This window comes from Xyrauchen texanus, chromosome 5 (genome assembly GCF_025860055.1).
Source record: "Xyrauchen texanus isolate HMW12.3.18 chromosome 5, RBS_HiC_50CHRs, whole genome shotgun sequence".
NCBI classification, from domain to species: domain Eukaryota; kingdom Metazoa; phylum Chordata; class Actinopteri; order Cypriniformes; family Catostomidae; genus Xyrauchen; species Xyrauchen texanus.
In genome coordinates this window covers 34722270-34741174 of record NC_068280.1, presented here as the reverse complement: position 1 = coordinate 34741174, position 18905 = coordinate 34722270, and the positions used below count along the sequence as shown (strand labels likewise).

The following is an 18905-nucleotide window of genomic DNA, read 5'->3' as shown; positions in this document are numbered from 1 at the left end:
TGGCAGGCATTTTTATAAAGATGTTATTTTTGAAAAGATGCTAAACATATTCCTTTTTTCCTCTACATCTTCACTGTCTCATGGACAAATGTGGACACCAAAACACAAACACAGTTACCTGTGTGGAAGAATTTCCCAGAAAAGCCCAGGTTAAAGGTAAAGTTTGAGATGTATGACCTCAACATGTTCTGTGTTTCCAGAAGAGCCTGTAAAATAAAAATGTCAAACACATTATAATCTGAAGATCACACTGTCAAGATGATTGTTAATTAGGTCATTATCAGACAATGTACCTATAAATGTCAGGTCCATTTATCCAATATAACTCAATCAACCATAATAAACACCCCATTATTAAAGCTTTTGAATTAAAGGAATAGCTCATGGCAAAATGAAAATTCACTCATCATTTACTGACCCTCATATCATTCCTAACCTGTATGATTTTCTTTTTTCTGTAGAAAACAAAAGGAGCAGTATAGCAGAAAGTTTATGCTGCTGTTTTCCAATAAATGGAAGAGAAGGGTGACCAGGGGCTATCAAGCTTCATAATGTCTAAAAAATGTGTCTATGCAACTTGTGCGCTATATTCCAATTCTTCTTATGCTACTGTATACAAAAACTCTATCCATTGAAAAGATAGAAATGTCATTTGTTATTCTGTAATAATCTTGTCTCATGTTAGCTTTGACATCAATAAGTTTCCATCCACTTTTTGCAGTGTTCTGTCATCGACAAAATGAAAATGCATTGAAAAAATATTTGAGAAATTTGCTGTCTCCTGCTCATTTCCATTCAAATGGCCTTTACCGATAAAATGGTGCGCGTCATGACGTCGTATTTTTTATTTATTTTTTATCCCGTTTTCTCCCAATTTGAAATACCCAATTCCCAATGCGCTCTGAGTCATCGTGGTGGCGTAGTGACTCGCCTCAATCTGGGTTGCGGAGGATGAATCTCAGTTGCTTCCCTGCCTGAGACAGTCAATCCGTGCATCTTATCACGTGGCATGTTGAGAGCGTTACTGCTGATACAAAAAAATTTGTCACATAAGTTTTGGTTTAACGCAATAGAAATATGCCTCTCATCTGTATCTGGGATTATTAGAAGAAACTGATTAAAATACCTGGCAAAATACAAGAGAATTGCTGGCATTACTCATTTAGCCCGGCTCCCAGAGAACAGATATACATGTGAGTTGTTAATTAATACAATTGATCAATGATGAAAATTAATCAAAAGTTTTATTGTATTAATGTTTTTGGTACAGATTAAACCTTCTGTACCCTTTCAACTAGAAATATTCAGGCCCTAAAAGTGTGTATGTGCAAGCTGTGAGTCTTATTAATATTTTGTTCTAGAAGAAAAAGAAAACATTCAGACATACACAGGTCATACACTCGGTGTTTACGGCCATCGTTGTCACGATCGGCGTACATCGAAAACACACGACCAGGGCGCTACGAAGGCGGGCTCCCAGCCGCGTCACACATACAACCACGGTCAGACAGTTGTGCCCGGCCCCCTCCCCAGTCGCTGACCGGTCCTATGGTGGGTATGCGGAGGGAGGTAAGTGCTTTGACGGTTCCCTGAGCACAGCCACGAGTTCGGGACGTGAGGGTCCTCAACGTGACAGATCCTGCTCCTACCCGGCGCAAGGCCCCACCCGCAGGTACACCAAACACAATCGTCCCCTTGGTGCCCCTCGCTCGCAGTTTGGAGGCATAGCTAGTCCTCTCCAACCCATCGCACAGGTTGGCCAGGATGATCCGACTTGGCTATGTGATTCAGTTCGCCAGGTGCCCGCCCGGGTTCAGTGGTGTTCGTTTCACCTCGGTGAGGGGCGAGAACGGCGCTGCCCTGCGTGCGGAAATCGCGATCCTTCTGCAGAAGGACGCGATAGAGCCTGTCCCTCCAGCTGAGATGAAGAAGGGGTTCGACAGCCCCTACTTCATCATGCCAAAGAAAGGCAGTGGGTTGCGGCATGTGAGTGCTGAACCGGGCACTGCACAGACTCCCGTTTAAGATGCTGACTCAGAAGCACATTCTGTCATGTGTTCAGCATCAAGATTGGTTCATGGCGGTAGACCTGAAGGGCGTGTGCTTCCATGTCTTGGTTTTTCCACAGCACAGACCCTTTCTTTGGTTTGCTTTAGAGGGCCGGGTGTATCAGAACAAGGTCCTCCACTTTGGTCTGTCCCTTTCGCCTCGCGTCTTACGAAAGTCGCAGAGGCAGCTCTAGCCTCACTAAGGGAGGTGGGCGACCGCATCCTCAATTATCTCAACGACTGGCTGATTCTAGCGCACATACTGGTCCAAACAGAGGATTGCCCACTGGATCGTGGATGCCATCTCTTTGGCATACCAGGCACAGGGTGTACTATCTCCTTTGGGACTATAAGCACACTCCACTAGGAGTGTGGCGTCCTCTTGGGCACTAGCCAACTTTGCCTCTCATCTGTAGAGCAGCGGGCTGGGCAACACCCAATACCTTTGTAAGATTTTATAATCTCCGGGTTGACCCAGTTTCGTCCCCTGTGTTGACAGGTACGAGCAGCTTTGTTCGAGCAGCTGGCCGGGTGTACCGCTTGTGCACAGTGCCTTTCCTCTCCCTGAGGGGAAGACGTGTGCTTTTTTTCCCCATGCAAATTCCCGAGATGGGTGAACCCTGGATGCCCTTCCTCCTTAGCCCTGCCTCCTTGTGTCGGCACAGTGCGTGTGCTAGTATGCCCTGTACTGGGGTAGGTGCTCCACATGTGCTGGTTACTTGTGGTAACCCCTTGTGATGTATTTTCCAAGGAACAGTTTTCCTGAGGGCATTTACACGTCTTCCTTCGGCAGGGCTCCCCCTTTCCGGGTAGGACCTACCATGGGGCTTCTTCCACACGCTGCTGGTAAGCCCACGTGACGTATTCGCCACATGTTAACCTCCCCTTCGGCAGGATGTGGTCTCTGTGGTGTCTTCCTTTGTGGGAAGAACGCCTTCTCTGGCGCGAATACATATGGCCCCAATTTCATTTTTGTGGGAGAAAAAAAAAAAGGGAAAAGTTTGCGGCTGGCCCAAGAAGTTTCTGTCTTTGCCTTTGGAAATGTGGAGAAATTTGTCTTCAGTAAACTCTTTCTCTATTGATTGAAACTTCAACTTTGATTCCTGGTCTTCATTGTAAATACTGGTCTCACTACAGCGTATAACTGTATTCCCATACAACTGAGTAATCCTTTATAATACACTCTTGAATAAAAATATGGATATAAAATAACACTATGTAATTTTATTTGTCACTGCAGAATATATGTTGTGAAACAAGGGGCTGTGGTGTCTCACATAAAAATGTCAACACTCCTTAAAATTTTTCTCAAATCACAAAATGACATGCTTGTGTTCTTTTTAAATTTTTGTAACCAAAAGAAAATGTGCTCATTTATATTCTTTTACATGTGTAAATAAACACTCAATAGCATGAAATGTTCGAGACAAGCATGCATTAGTCAATATGCAACTGCCAGCATTATCAGCAGTCATTTTTTTAACGAAATGTTGGAATTTACATTAAAACTATGTCCACCTCTGTCGGAACCAAAAAAGCGATCAAAACATGGAATATTTGAACAAATTTTGGTGTCCTTATATAACTTTTGGTAAAATACGACCCCATATAGCTCTGTTATTTATGACTTTATTTATCTGTTTCTGTATTTGTTGTGATTTCTTTTTCTTCATTAAAGTTAATTACTCCCTCCATATCCTTTTTTCTTATGTCTATTTTTATCTCCGTATTAATTATTTTGGCACTTTTTTTTATTCCCTTGGCACTGGATGTTTTTCTCTTTTTGCTTTTCTGTTCGGAAAACTGTTATTGCAATACAATAAAAAAAAAAGAAGCAAATTTTTTATGGGGTCTTCTCATTGGCCAAAATCCACTTCAGACACTCTGAGAACTTAAATAAACATAAATAACATGCTTAAAGGCTGGACAGTGCAGATTCACAATTATTTACCAGCATGTCAATCGCATGGGTATTAATATAAAATGGGTTATTTTTACCGGCCGTTTTTGTAAAAGAAGCCAAAATCTTTAAAAAGTCTGGAAAAACGTCCATCATGGTCGTTTGGTCCATGGATGGTCCATCAAAGGTAATGCCGCTTTTCATTGAGTACCGACTTACACCTCAATCTGTTTCTCACACAAAGCTATTGTATGGTGTAAGAAGACTTGGACAATAGTGCATGACAGTTCTCAAGTTGTTTTAATGCAGAGCCTAAATAAAGAATTTAGCATGTAACTGCCCCACACAAAACAAGTATTATAATGTAAATTACATTAATCAAAATGAATAATCGCAATTACAATATCAAAGGAAATAATCTTCAAATTATGATTTTTGTTATAATCTTGCAGCCCTTGAGCATGATTCATATGGACTCCTTTATACTTGAGAGCCATTGTTCATCATTCACATTCACTGTATGGAAAAGAATAGCATTCTGCCTAAATCTCCTTTATGTGTTTGACCAAAAAATAAATAAAAAAAGGTCATACAGGTTTGGAATGACATGAGGATGAATAAATTATTAATCTTTAACCTTATGCAATGGTATATCTGAGTCTGGTACGTGTTTAAGTTTGTGTTTGAGTCCGCAAGTGTGTGTGTGAGGATGTGATTGATCTTTGCTAGATGAGTAATGGCATTTGGGTTTGGCAGGTGCCTCATTGCTGCAGTTCCAATAAAACTGTCTCATATATTTCTAGCCTACGACACCATGCAAATACAATCAATATCTGTCTGACAACTGACAGTGAGTGTGAGTGCGTGTGTCACTGTTTTGTCGGATATATGGTAATATCACAGAAGGCAGGAAGGGGCGTGTTGGCTGACTTAGATTGTGTCATCAAGTCATTACTCACAGAGCTCAGGAAGATGTGCTGACACACTGAGGTAAACACACACACACACACACACACACGCACACACAAACATACAAATGGGACCCAGGAGACTGGTGAAATATATGAGATTTTATCCTCTGGTGAAAGTGTAGCAGTTATCAATTATGATTTTTTTTTTTATTAATTCAATTTACATTAAACTAAACAACACCAACAAAATCAACACAGGTACTCACATCCTAGTAATCAAATCAGCCCACCCGCATGAGTGTGCTGCAGTGTATGCACATTTTGCATCTTAACCTAATAATGTGGCATTTTGATTGAGCACTCATTAATTTAAAATGATCTGGCCTCACAAGCCACTGTCGTCTAATTTAATGTTGTTGTTGTAATGTGATATTCCTAAAACTGAGGCTCTTGATAAAGTGCATTTTTGAATATTTAGCAGGTGTGTTGTGTGTCTTATTGGGAGGTGTGACCTGATGCTTTGAAAGCAGACAGGCATGCAGGAAGAAAATTATTGGGGAGACCGTAGCAAGTTGCTAGTTGTACATACAAAAGTTACTGAAAGAAAGTAATCCATGAAAAATTACTAATTACTTATCTGATTAATTCATCACATATCTGATTAATTCATCACATTACTAATTACTTAAAGTTACTTTTTAAAACACTTTTCTGCTCAGCAAAATAATGTCTACAGTATATTTCTTCCTTGTTCATTGTTGTACAAATTGTTGTAAGCCTTTCACTCAGCCATTCACAACAGCACCCCTAGAAAATTAACGTCTAGGTTACGGGTGTAACCTCCGTTCCCTGACAAAAAAGTCGTCAGAATCTTTCTGGTTACCCTAGACAGGGAAACAAGGTGACGCTTGCCAACCTGGGAACGGGCCGAGCCTGGCTGGGCCTCTTTTCTCTCCAGGGCCCTTATACGCATCGAGGGAAGGGGGTCTTACCCAGTTTCCTATTCTTTCAGGGGGAAAAGACCTTGCGGAGACCACACCTGCCCGGCAGGGGAGGTAAGAGTGGTGAATACATCACATGGGTTTTTAGGTGACATGTGGAAAGTGGAGCAGTGGTAGATCCAGCCTCAAGGAGGGGGGAGTTGCAACCGGAGGGCAGCTGGGACTGCCTAAGGGAGACGCTGGTCCACTTTTGTAAGGGGACCGTACCGTGGATAATACACACAGAGGGAGTCCACATTGGAGTCCTGCCCTGTCGAACACCTATTCCAGTACAGGGTAGATTAAGTACCCGCAGTGGATTGGGTCGGCGAGTTCCTCCGCTGAACTGCGGACCGCGTCCGCTATCACATTGAGGTTGCAGGGGATGTGAGTGGCATGCAGCGACCTGAGTCGCATGTGGCGGGAGCATACGCCACCTTGGTGATTTATGTATGCTACCGCGGTGGTGCTGTCTGACCTGATTAGGCCATGTTTGTCTCGAACTAACAGGAGAAACTTCCGCAGGGCAAAGAAAACAGTCAACAACTCTAGGCAATTGATGTGCCAGCGCAGCGGGGCCCCTTTCCATCGGCCCGCGGCTACGTTGCACACGGCACCCAGACCCAATTTGTAGGCGTCGGTCGTGACCAGGATACGTCGGGACACCTGCTGCAAGGGGACTCCCGTCCACAGAAAGAAGAGTTCTGTCCAGGGTTTTGAAGTTTGGCAGCAGGCGCGGCGCCATGCTTGTCTCGTGACTCGAGTCTGGGGCCAGTGCTGAAGCGGTCTCATACGTATCAACCCCAGTGGCGCGACCGCCGCGGTGCCCCAGGAGCTTGGAAAGGTTTTAAAGGGACCGCCATGCCCGGCCTGAAGGTGGCGAGGCATTTTAGCACTGACTACGCACGCTCGTTGGCGAGGCGGGCTGACATTGAGACTGAGTCTAAATCCATGCAGAGAAAAGAGATGCTCTGAACCGGGGCGAGCTTGCTCTTTTCCCAGCTGACCTGAAGCCCCAAACGGCTGAGGTGTCTGAGCACCTGATCTTTGTGAGCGCATAGTAACTCTCAGGAGTGGGCCAGAATGAGCCACTTTAGTATGCGAATGCCGACTTCTCAGAGCAGGGCAAGGGCTGCCTCTGCAACTTTCATGAAGACACGAGGGGACAGAGACATGCTGAAGGGGAGGACTTCGTACTGATACGCCTGGCTGTCGAACGCGAACCGTGGGAAGGGTCAGTGTCGAGGCAGAATTGAGACGTGGAAGTACGCGTCCTTCAGGTCTACCGCGGCGAACCAATCTAGATGCCGAACGCAAGTTTAAATGTGTTCTTGCATGAGCATTTTGAACGGGAGTTTGTGCAAAGCCCGGTTGAAAACCTCACAAGTCCAAGATCGGTCGTAAGCCGCCACGCTTCCTTGGGTACGATGAAGTAAGGGCTGTAGGGACCCTTATTCATCTCGGTTGGAGGGACAGGCTCTATTGCGTCTTTGTGAAAGAGACGATTTCCACACGCAGGGATTTGGCATATTTGCCGTGTACGGTGGTAAAGCGGACGCCCACGAAGAGGGCAGAGGCCTGGCAAACTGAATTGCGTAACCGAGTCAAATGGTCCTGGCCAGCCAGCGTGACAGATTGGGAAGTGTGGGGAACTACATGACGTCTTTTGGAGTGTTGGGGGAAGCTACGTGCAGACTGATGAACCTGCTATTACGAACACAGCAGCTTGCTTGTACCTGCATCGGCAGTTCAGGCAGTTCAGGTTCCCATTGTGACAACTTAGTTCATATAGGGTCAATGTGTTCATACAGGAATGTATCTGTTTTCCTGGGTTTAAATGTTTAGTAACTTTTTAAGACCTCAAGCATTGTGTTTATACAGAAATTGACTTTCAAAAATAAAACCACCCTGAGAAATATTCACTGTAGTAAAAGGTATGACAACAAGCCCTAGTCTCCCTTATATAAGAGGTATGTATAACGGGGTATGTATAAGAGAGAATAGTGAAACGTAAATATGTTCTATTCTGTTTCAAGAGTGAGAGGAGAGAGTTGAAGTAAGAAAAAGATAAATTTATGAGGGAATCTGACATCTTGGGAATCTGACATCATAAAATAACTTGAAGGAGAGATGGGAGGGTTATGACACCTGAGGAGAGAGTGAACCTGAAATGGATGACAGAACGAAAGAGAGAGAGGGAGAAAAGGAGAGAAAGAGAGGGAGAGATAGATATTCTAGGATACTTCTACTTATACAAAGTTTCCTATTTGTGCAAACACACACACACATGCAGAGACATGCATGCATCGCAATACTTTTTCAAAACACAAATCAAATATAGCAACACAAACATGTCAGAAAGGTTGGGCTGAAATTTTTGAGAGCTCAATTTTATAGTCTGGACTTCTTTTCAGGGATCTCAATAAAATGCAACAAACTGAGCTTAATTAATAATTTAACATTTAGGTTTTAAACAGCTCTGTCTTAAATTGATTTCTTACGCTTACTGAGCACACTTCAAAGACTGCACATGAATCATTAATGCATTAATAAGCCAAAGAAGCAGATTCTTAATTCTATCATAGTTCTGATGCTTTCCATCAGCTTTGAGATTCAGTGTATGCTGTCTCTAGAAAAAAATGTATTTTAAAAAACAATAAATACTCTGGAGGAAAGAACGTCATGGTTGCTGATGTAACCGTCGTTCCCTGATGGAGGGAACGAGATGTTGTGTCATTGAGTTGACACTAGGGGTTCAATCTTGGGAGCCCAGACATCCCTGATTGAGAAAAGGCCAAAGAGAATTGGCGTGTGGAATTTGCATGCAACTCCCCTGGACATATGGGTATAAAAGGAGTGCCGCTTGCAAATACACACTCAGGTTTTGCACTGAGGAGCCGAACCAAAGACCCGCCCATTTCAGCGGTTGGTTCAGTGGTGCGACAAGAGGGACACAATGTGTCCGGGGCAAACTCCAGGTACAGTTCCTTGACAGAGAACGCCTGCAGGTCCCCTAACCTCTTGATGGAGGTGAGCGCCGTCAGGAGGGCGGTCTTTAGAGAGAGCTGACTCAAGTGGCACGAAGGGAGCTCCCCGAAGGATCACGGAGAGGTCCCATGAGGGAATGAGGTTCAGCCTGGGGGGGTTTAACCTCCTCATGTCTCTCAGGAGGTTAAAAGATCAAATCATGCTTCCCTAAATACTTACTGTCCACTGCATCATGATGTGCCGATATAGTGGCTACATACACTGTCAAGGTGGAAGGGGACAGCAGGAAGGAAAGCACTGATCCTACTGCGCATCTCTAGGGGTCTTCGTCTCAGGAAGAACACCACTTGGCAGTTGATGTGCCATCGCAGTCACGGGCCGGTCCAAGGGCCCTTTGCACATGGCACCCCAGCCATGCTGGGAGGCATCTGTCAAAACCACAACGTGTCTGGGGACATGGCCTAGGGGAACTCCTGCCCGTAGGAATGCAAGGTCTGACCAGGGGCTGAATAGGCAGAGAAAAGCCTGTGTGATGAGAACGCGTATGTGCCGTGCGCCATGCTCGTCTCTCAACTCGGGTCTGTAGCCAGTGCTGAAGTGGTTTCATATGCATCCACCCGAGTGGCATGACCAGCGCTAAGGATGCCATAAGCCCCAGGAGCCTCTGAAAGGATTTCAGTGGGACAAGCAAATTCTGTCCGAATGCATGCAGACAGTCCAGCACTGAATGTGCGCACTCGTTGGTGAGGTGCGCTGTCATCGAAACCAAGTCTAACTCCATACCGAGAAAAGAGATGCTCTGAACCGGGGCAAGCTTGCTCTTTTCCCAGTTGACCTAAAGCCCAAGTAGCTGAGGTGCCTGAGCACCAGGTCCTTGTGGGCAAACTACAAGTCCAGCAAGCGAGCTAGGATTAGCCAGTCATCGAGATAGTTGTGGATATGGATGCCCACTTCCCTTAGCTGGGCAAGAGCTGCCTCTACGACTTTCATGAAGGCGCGAGGAGACAAGGAGAGGCCGAAGGGGAGTACTTTGTACTGGTATGCCGGACCCTCGAAGGCAAACCGGAGAAAGGGTCTGTGTCAAGGAAGAATCGAGACATGGAAGTACGTATCCTTCAGGTTGCAAGCCAATCCTGATGCCGGACACTCGCTAATATGCATCTCTGTGTGAGCATCTTGAAGAACTACCAGGTCCAAGATTGGCCGCAACCCGCCGCCTTTTTTGGGTATGATGAAGTAGGGAATGTACTGTAAAACCCCTTCCTCATCTCGGCTGGAGGGACAGTCTCTATCCCGTCGTTCTGTAGAAGGGAGGCGAGCTCCGTACGCAAGGCAGAGGCGTTCTCGCCTCTCACCGCAGTGTGAGGAGTTAGGGAGCACGAGCCACGCCCCCAAGCTCCTTCGAGAGGGACCAAAGGAACTACCGAATCGGACGTACCAGTGGGCGGGGCCTCGCGACTGGGCAGAGCTTGAGGTGCTGAGTCTAGAGACATCAAAGCACTTACCTGACTCCTTTTAACCGCTCACAGGAAGATCTTCGTCCTCGTAGCCCGTGGAGACCATCACATCGGGGGTGGGTTTGTGCCACGGCTGGGCGAAAAGAAGCAGAAGGCCCAGTTCCCGGGCACCGTACCTGCCAAAGAGAATTGGTGGCCGGCGTTCGTGATAACGATGGCAGGGGAGACCGGAAATATGGCCCAGGGAATGAGGAGCAGGATGTGCTGTATGGCCTCCATCTGCTTTCTTACTGTTGAAAACTGCCAGGCGAAGTCTCAGATGATGTTACCAAACAGCCCAACCTGGGAGATGGGGGCGTCAAGTTAACAAACCTTGTCGGCCTCTCGCGACTCAACCAGGTTGAGCCAAAGGTGGCGTTCCTGGACCACCAGGGTGGACATCGCCTGCCCGAGAGCCTGCGCCATGACCTTCGTCGCTCGGAGGGTGAAGTCAGTTGCAGAGTGCAGCTCCTGCATTAATTCTGGGTCAGGACTACCCTTGTGCAGTTCATTAAGTTCCTTCGCTTGGTGTACCTGCAGGAGTGCCATGGCATGCAAGGCGGAAGCGGCATGTCCAACAGTCGTCAGTGATGACGTCAGCCTACAGGCTCTGGACGGGAGCCTCGGACGACTCTGCCAAGTGATGCTAGGTCAACTTGGGGAATTGTTGAATAGCCCCTTGCCGCCCCACCATCGAGGGTAGTGAGAGCAGAATGGTGAATGGTGCCTGCCATGAACGTGTGAGCTTATCATGCACCTCCGGGAAAAAAGGAAAGGGGGAGGAGCGTGGCCATGAGCAATGCTCTGGCCCAAGGAACCAATCATCGAGCCATGAGGGTTCGGGGGGGTGGCGGAGGGTTCCACTCCAGCCCAACACTCGCAGCTGCCCGGGCAAGCATGGCCGTTATCTCCACGGTGGCCTGCGACTGAGCTGCCGCACCCGAGGGTGGGAGTCCAGCGGAGTCCTCAGCGTCAGACATGACGAGCCAGCTCTTCGATGCCGCGATCGATAACTCATCCTCGTCGTGAGCTCTGAACAAGATCGCGGGCCCACCATGTCAATGACCGGTAACCTCACTCCAGAGATTAGTCGGAACATACGAGAGTGATGGGGAATGGGAGGTCTGTGGGGGAATACCCGGCGGAGAAGCTCCCATTGATGTCCCAAATATCGCCCCCCAGTGCTAACCGACCCTGCCTCATACCCATGTAATTATGAGTATGTATACTCATACATAATAGGTAGAATGACCGAGTCAGGGAGCCGCTGGGGTGGCTTGCCCTCTTACAAAGCAGGGCTCTACAGTGCGAGTATTTCACTCGCATTTGCCCCTAAAAATAGATATGTGCGAACTGGAAAAATTATTTACGAGCACAGTGTGCAATTAAAGATTAAAAACGTAACCCCCCCTTTTTAAGATATTTGTTTAAAAATTACAAAACCCACATTCCACAAACAGAGTTTTCTGTGATGACGCGGTCCAGGCAGAGAGAGAAAGGTGAACAATGGAAAAAAGTAGCGGTATAGGCGACATCGCATTTTATTTAAGCGAAAAAGAGATGAGGAGAAAGAGGAATTTGGCGAGGGGGATTCGCACGGTTCAACTAATGAAGTCTCTTCACAAGGTTTACCGGAGATGGCTAACGTTAGGGATGCTGAGAGCAAAGCTACCGTGACCACAGCTGTCACTTCAACGTCCACTGTAGCCGGTGGAGGGAGAACATATAGATTCAATGCAAATTGTCTCAAAATGTTGCCATGGCTAGAGTTCGAAAACAAGCCTCACCTGTTGTTCCTGTCAATCAGACACACAGTGTCAACCAATGAACCAAAGATGCGTGATGTAGGGCGGAGCCAACTTATGTTGTTCAGATTGTATTTGAATTGTTACATTTATATGCACTTTGTTTATATACATTGAAAAGTTATACTTTAAATGCACACGTGAAATAACATCCTTCTTTTTTAAATGTATTTCAATTTGTGGGATGCTGCTGTTTTGCAAATTATTTATTTTTCTTTGATATGGTGCATTATTCTATTATCAGTAGGCTACTGCCGCTACCTACATGCATACTATGCAGTTTGCGTAGGGCATCAGCTCCCTAGGGGGGCACCATCTTACCCTAGGATGGCACCAGAAAGTCCACCAGCTGCCCTTACTCGTTCGCTATACGTTATTCAAGGACCCGAAAGCAGTTGCGGAACACAGACAATCGTCTCACGCTCATATCATGTGTAGGGCATCAATTTGGCTAGCGGTGGCCCTGTCTATTATGCTGTTCAGACTGTATTAGTTTTGAATGATTAGATTTACACTCACCTAAAGGATTATTAGGAACACCTGTTCAATTTCTCATTAATGCAATTATCTAATCAACCAATCACATGGCAGTTGCTTCAATGCATTTAGGAGTGTGGTCCTGGTCAAGACAAACTCCTGAACTCCAAACTGAATGTCAGAATGGGAAAGAAAGGTGATTTAAGCAATTTTGAGCGTGGCATGGTTGTTGGTGCCAGACGGGCCGGTCTGAGTATTTCACAATCTGCTCAGTTACTGGGATTTTCACGCACAACCATTTCTAGGGTTTACAAAGAATGGTGTGAAAAGGGAAAAACATCCAGTATGCGGCAGTCCTGTGGGCGAAAATGCCTTGTTGATGCTAGAGGTCAGAGGAGAATGGGCCGACTGATTCTCGCTGATAGAAGAGCAACTTTGCCTGAAATAACCACTCGTTACAACCGAGGTATGCAGCAAAGCATTTGTGAAGCCACAACATGCACAACCTTGAGGCGGATGGGCTACAACAGCAGAAGACCCCACCGGGTACCACTCATCTCCACTACAAATAGGAAAAAGAGGCTACAATTTGCAAGAGCTCACCAAAATTGGACAGTTGAAGACTGGAAAAATGTTGCCTGGTCTGATGAGTCTCGATTTCTGTTGAGACATTCAGATGGTAGAGTCAGAATTTGCCATAAACAGAATGAGAACATGGATCCATCATGCCTTGTTACCACTGTGCAGGCTGGTGGTGGTGTAATGGTGTGGGGGATGTTTTCTTGGCACACTTTAGGCCCCTTAGTGCCAATTGGGCATCGTTTAAATGCCACGGCCTACCTGAGCATTGTTTCTGACCATGTCCATCCCTTTATGGCCACCATATACCCATCCTCTGATGGCTACTTCCAGCAGGATAATGCACCATGTCACAAAGCTCGAATCATTTCAAATTGGTTTCTTGAACATGACAATGAGTTCACTGTACTAAAATGGCCCCCACAGTCACCAGATCTCAACCCAATAGAGCATCTTTGGGATGTGGTGGAACGGGAGCTTCATGCCCTGGATGTGCATCCCACAAATCTCCATCAACTGCAAGATGCTATCCTATCAATATGGGCCAACATTTCTAAAGAATGCTTTCAGCACCTTGTTGAATCAATGCCACGTAGAACTAAGGCAGTTCTGAAGGCGAAAGGGGGTCAAACACAGTATTAGTATGGTGTTCCTAATAATCCTTTAGGTGAGTGTATATGCACTTTGTTTATATACAATAAGTTATACTTTAAATGCAAATGTTTAATAGTATTATTTTTCTTAACAAATCAATGCATTTTTAAATAAATTTTGGTTAAGGTAGAGTGTAATTACATTTAATAATTTAATTCAAATTGTTTTAACACCAATTATGAAAAAAGCCCGAATGCCCATTGCTAATCTGAAAAGAGATCTCACGGCGACATATCCAGTGCTCTGGATGAGACCGAAGAAACCATCAAGCTCGGTGTCAGCAGCCTTGAGAAGACAAGTGCTGCAGTCTAAGGAGGAGAATAGGAAGCAGCTGAAAATAAAGATAAAAATCGCATACTTCATTGTGAAAGAAGAAGAACCTTTAGTCAAATTTGGGCCACTTATCAGACTCCACCACAAAAACTGAGTTTACATGAATCCCACATACGACAATGTGCGGAGATGATCGGTCAAATTGCTGACATAATGAGAGATCGCTGGCTAACCTCTAAGTATGCCAGATGGTCAACATACAAAAGCAGCTGGACAACTGATATCCTTTGATTTTAGTAGGCATGGGTTCAATGTGTGATTTGGGATGTAAGTGCTGTTCCACAGATGTGTGTCCCTTAGTACACGCACACACACTCCTACACGCAGTATAAATATGTATGTAATAAATTGTTTGTTAATAAACTAAAATGTAATTTTCACTGTGCTCCTAAATTTCTTTGTGTGCTCATAAATTTTTTCATTTAGATAAAGTTAGCATAGAGCCCTGCAAAGGCAAGCCGCGACCACAACATAGCCATGGTCATGTCCTCGCAATGAGGACATGAACCATCCACGAACGCTGACTCTGCGTGGGTGGCACCCAAACATGTAAGGCAGCGATTGTGGCCTTCAGAAGCGGAGCGATATCGACCGCAACCAGGAATTATACACAAACGAAAAGGCATCTTGAAAAATACGCTTTCGTTTGTGCCACTCTTTTAGAGAAAATATATGCTCTTTTGTGTGTTTATATATATATATATATATATATATATATATATATATATAGGAAGCTCTGCTGTACTGTCGAAGCGCCCATGGGTGTTGCTTGACACAACCGTAGTGTGCAAGGGGGAGAACCACTGTAATGCATCGTAGATCCAACCGCTTTAGTGAGAGAGAGATGAATGGAATGGCAGGAGGGATTCAGCTCAGTGAATGCGTCCGCTCGCCTCCGAAGAAGAAATCTGAGCGTGTGTTTGCAAGCGGCACTCCTTTTATACCCGAATGGGGGAGTGGCATGCAAATTAAACATTGGCCTTTTCACAACATTAAAACCACCGACAGGTGAAGTGAATAACATTGATTATTTCAATACAATGGCACCTGTCAAGGGGTGGGATATATTAGGCTGCAACTGAACAGTCAGTTCTTGAATTTCACCCTTTTTGCTCATCAGTTCTTTGAAATCCAACTGCTTTGGCTCTTCAGCGGTGAATGGATCTGCAGAGGAATTCAGCTCGCTGAACACAAACGCTCGGCTCCGAAGTAAAAATCTGAATGAATGGTTGCAAGCCTGCTACTTTTACACACGTATGTCCGGGGGAGTGGTATGCAAATTCCAGGGAACCGGAATTTGATGGAACCAATGAACCTGTGACTGGGTAATGGCACCTAAGACTCATTGATGCTCATGGAGAGTGAAGGCTAGCCCGTCTGTTTCGATCCCACAGAAGAGCTAATGTAGCACAAATTGCTGAAAAACTTAATGCTGCCATTACAGAAAGGTGTCAGTACTCATAGTGCATCGCAGCTTGCTGCGTATGGGGTTGCATAGCCGTAGACCAGTCAGAGTGCCCATGACATCGAGAGCACCTACAATGGGCAAGCCAGTGTCGGAACTGGACCTTAGAACAGTGTAAGAAGGTCGTCTGGTCTGATGAGTCCCGATTTCTTTTATATAACATGGATGGCCATATACGTGTGTGCCATTTACCCGGGGAAGTGATGGCACCAGGATGCACTGTGAGTAGAAGATAAGCCGGTGGAGGGACTGTGATGCTCTGTGCAATGGGGTCTGGGTCCGTCTTTTCATGTGGATGTCAATTTGACACATTTCACCTACCTAAACATCGTTGCAGACCAGGTAAACCCCTTCATGGCAATGGTATTCCCTGATGGCAGTGGTCTCATTTAGCAGGATAATGAGTCCTGCCACACTGCACACATTTTTTTGGGAATGGTTTGAGAAACATGGTGAAGAGTTCAAGGTGTTGCTCTGGCCTCCAATTGCCCCAGATCTCAATCCAATTAAGCATCAGTGGGATGTTCTGGACCAACAAGTCTGATCCATGGCAGCTCAACCTCACAATTTACAGGACTTGAAGGATCTGCTGCTAATGTCTTGTGCCAGATACCACAGGATACCTTCAGCGGTCTTGTATCGAGTCCATGCCTCAATGGGTTGGCGCTGCTTTGGCGGCTCGTGGAGGACCAACAGCATATTAGGCAGGTAATCATAATGTTTTTTATATGGTGTGTATTACGTTTTTAAGATTATTTCCCCCAAAATTGTATCATATTTATAATTAGCAAGATTACAGTCTTATGCCTGTCAAAATTGTTTCATAATATTAAAGGTAAAAAAGACTGTAAAAATGCAAAAGTAAAAAAAATGTCAATGGTCAATGGGCAGTTGCCTTCAAATATAGAGTAAAAAAAAAATCATATATTTAAAAAGACAATACATGTAGTTTTACGGTAAATACTAAATAGTATTTTATGTAAAAAGTATTATTTTCTGTACCATTAACAGTAAAAAATTATATTATGTTTAACAAGAGAGTACATGTAAATGTACATGTAATTATTCATAAATTAAAAAAATGTATATTAATAAAATTACGGTAAATAACAATAATCGGGTGTTCCCAGAATTCCCTGCGTGAAACAGTTCATCTCATTTTATTAGCATGTCAAAAACATTTTGTGTTTTGAGACATTACCTAGTTGTTAAATGTACACTTATTTAAATTTGGGATACTGACCAGCTCATGATATCAAGCCTACTATTTAACAAACTGGGGTTTAACAAAGTTTAATTATGCATCATCCAGTGCTTCGTCTGTAAAGGCGAAGCAATTTGTGTATTACTAATTTTCACCAATCTGTTAAAGTGAAATAATTTGGGAATTTCTCGCACTGTGAACATGGAATGTGCAGGGATAATTAAAATTCATACCCGTCTCTGTCTGCATACTCAATTAAATTGTGCTCTTACTAGGGTAGAAGACTGTATTCGCTCCATGTACATTTCATATCCTCTTGCTTGTTGTTGGTTTGCACTAAAATTATAAATGTAATACTGGCCTGATAGGGCAAGTTACAGTTATAACAACTGGCCCGAAACTCTCTCACACTGGTCCCAGGCCATCGGGCAATCCACATTGAAGAGCTCTGACTGGCATCACTTTTATGGCCTGTACTGATCCAGATGCTCTGTCTAGTGGAATCATTAGCTAACAAACACACACACACACACACACACACACACACACACACACACACACACACACACACACACACACACACACACACACACACAAAAGCTCCAGTGCTACTCTCATAAGCAGTCTTTGCAAACTTCAAGTTTACATCACTCACACTAACACTCTTTTTTAAAACGTATTCATTGGTAAATCTAAATGTCTTGATTATTTTGTCTACTAATAGTGTCCAACAGTGTACATGCACCACAGGAGATTTTTTTAAAAATCTGAGAGTCATGAAAATTCTCACCGCAGTGTTTTTTCCACCACATATTAAATTATTTATTGTGTTGAATAGAATTCTGTGGTGGAAATGACCATGATGGAAATTACTTTCCTTTTACAAAAAGCTTCACTATGATGCTGCGCTTTGCTTTTGGGAACAATCCTAGTTGTGACCGAGCTGTGAATATGTGTGTAACACGTCAATGAACATTGACCGGAATTTATAGCCTCGGCTGATGTAATCATTAGATGCACCTATGGCCAGGTTATAAATGGGTGCGTCACCGGGTGTCGTCAGATCCTCTTTTTCAGAGCGATTCGGTGTGTGTGTTTTACAACCCTGTCAAAGCTTTCTTTCCTCTGCTAGGAGTTAGAATTTGTTAGGCAGTGTGCAGTGAACCTTTTCTCCTTTCCTCTTCTTTCTAAGAAAATAATATATACATTTTTAAAAGAGAGAATGACTGAAAGCCGGGACAAACGATGCGTTTCAGTGTTCCCCTGTTCTCGCTCTATAGCCAAAGAGGACACGCATCAGTTTTGCTCTGTTTGTTTGGGGGAAGAGCACGCTGCTCTCGCGTTGCAGCAGGGCGGGTGCGAGCACTGCGATTGGCTTTCTGGCAAAGTGCTTCGCACTCGCCTCGCTCGCTTCCGGGAGTCAGCATCCACACTTAGTTCGTGGGGCTCTCGCATAGAGAGACAGGTTTGTCCCTTTCTCTCGCTCTCTCCCCAAACCCAGCTGGTCCTTCATATGATCTCGAGGCGCGTTCCGACGCCTCTTCGGTTCATGAGGGGGACCTCATGAAGCCGGGCTCGGCATCGTCACTCAAAAAGCCCTCTCTCCCCTTAAAGCCTTGTAGGACAACCTCCACTTTAGTGGGAAGGGCATATCAAGCAGCAGGTCAGGCTGGTGCTGCTCTGCACACTATGGCTGTATTACTGGCGTACCAGGCTGACCTGCTGGATGACCTGAGTGTGGGTGCTGCGCCACAGATCTTTCTCTCCGTGCGACCAAGCAAACAGCCCGTGCTATAGGCCGGTCTATGTCTGCCTTGGTCACCGCGGAGAGGCACCTTTGGCTCAACCTTTCAGGTATCAAGGACAAAGTTTTCCTCCTTGATGCCCCGGTTTCGCCCTCTGGCCTATTCGGAGACGCCATGACCACGTTATCTCCAGGTTCCAGGAGGCGAAAAGCCATGAGGAAGCCTTCGGGCAGTTCCTCCCTCGCCACACTCAGGGGGCGGGTCCTTTGGCCCCCCAGACCCACCTCGGTCCTGTTAGAAGAGAGGCTCAAAAGCAAAGC

The 18905-nt window shown here is 45.2% G+C and overlaps 1 protein-coding gene across 3 annotated transcripts in view; it reads right to left on the bottom strand.

Moving 5' to 3' along the window:
* Positions 1 to 18905, bottom strand: part of LOC127644444 (bifunctional heparan sulfate N-deacetylase/N-sulfotransferase 4-like) — a 135242-nt gene that overhangs the window by 81246 nt on the left and 35091 nt on the right. For all 3 annotated transcript variants that reach the window (XR_007970656.1, XM_052127630.1, XM_052127629.1), the window contains one exon: positions 119 to 206. Coding sequence is in view for 2 of the 3 variants with exons in the window: in XM_052127630.1 (XP_051983590.1) it covers positions 119 to 206 (88 nt within the window). In the remaining variant the exon portion in view is untranslated. The remainder of the gene's footprint in view (positions 1 to 118; positions 207 to 18905) is intronic.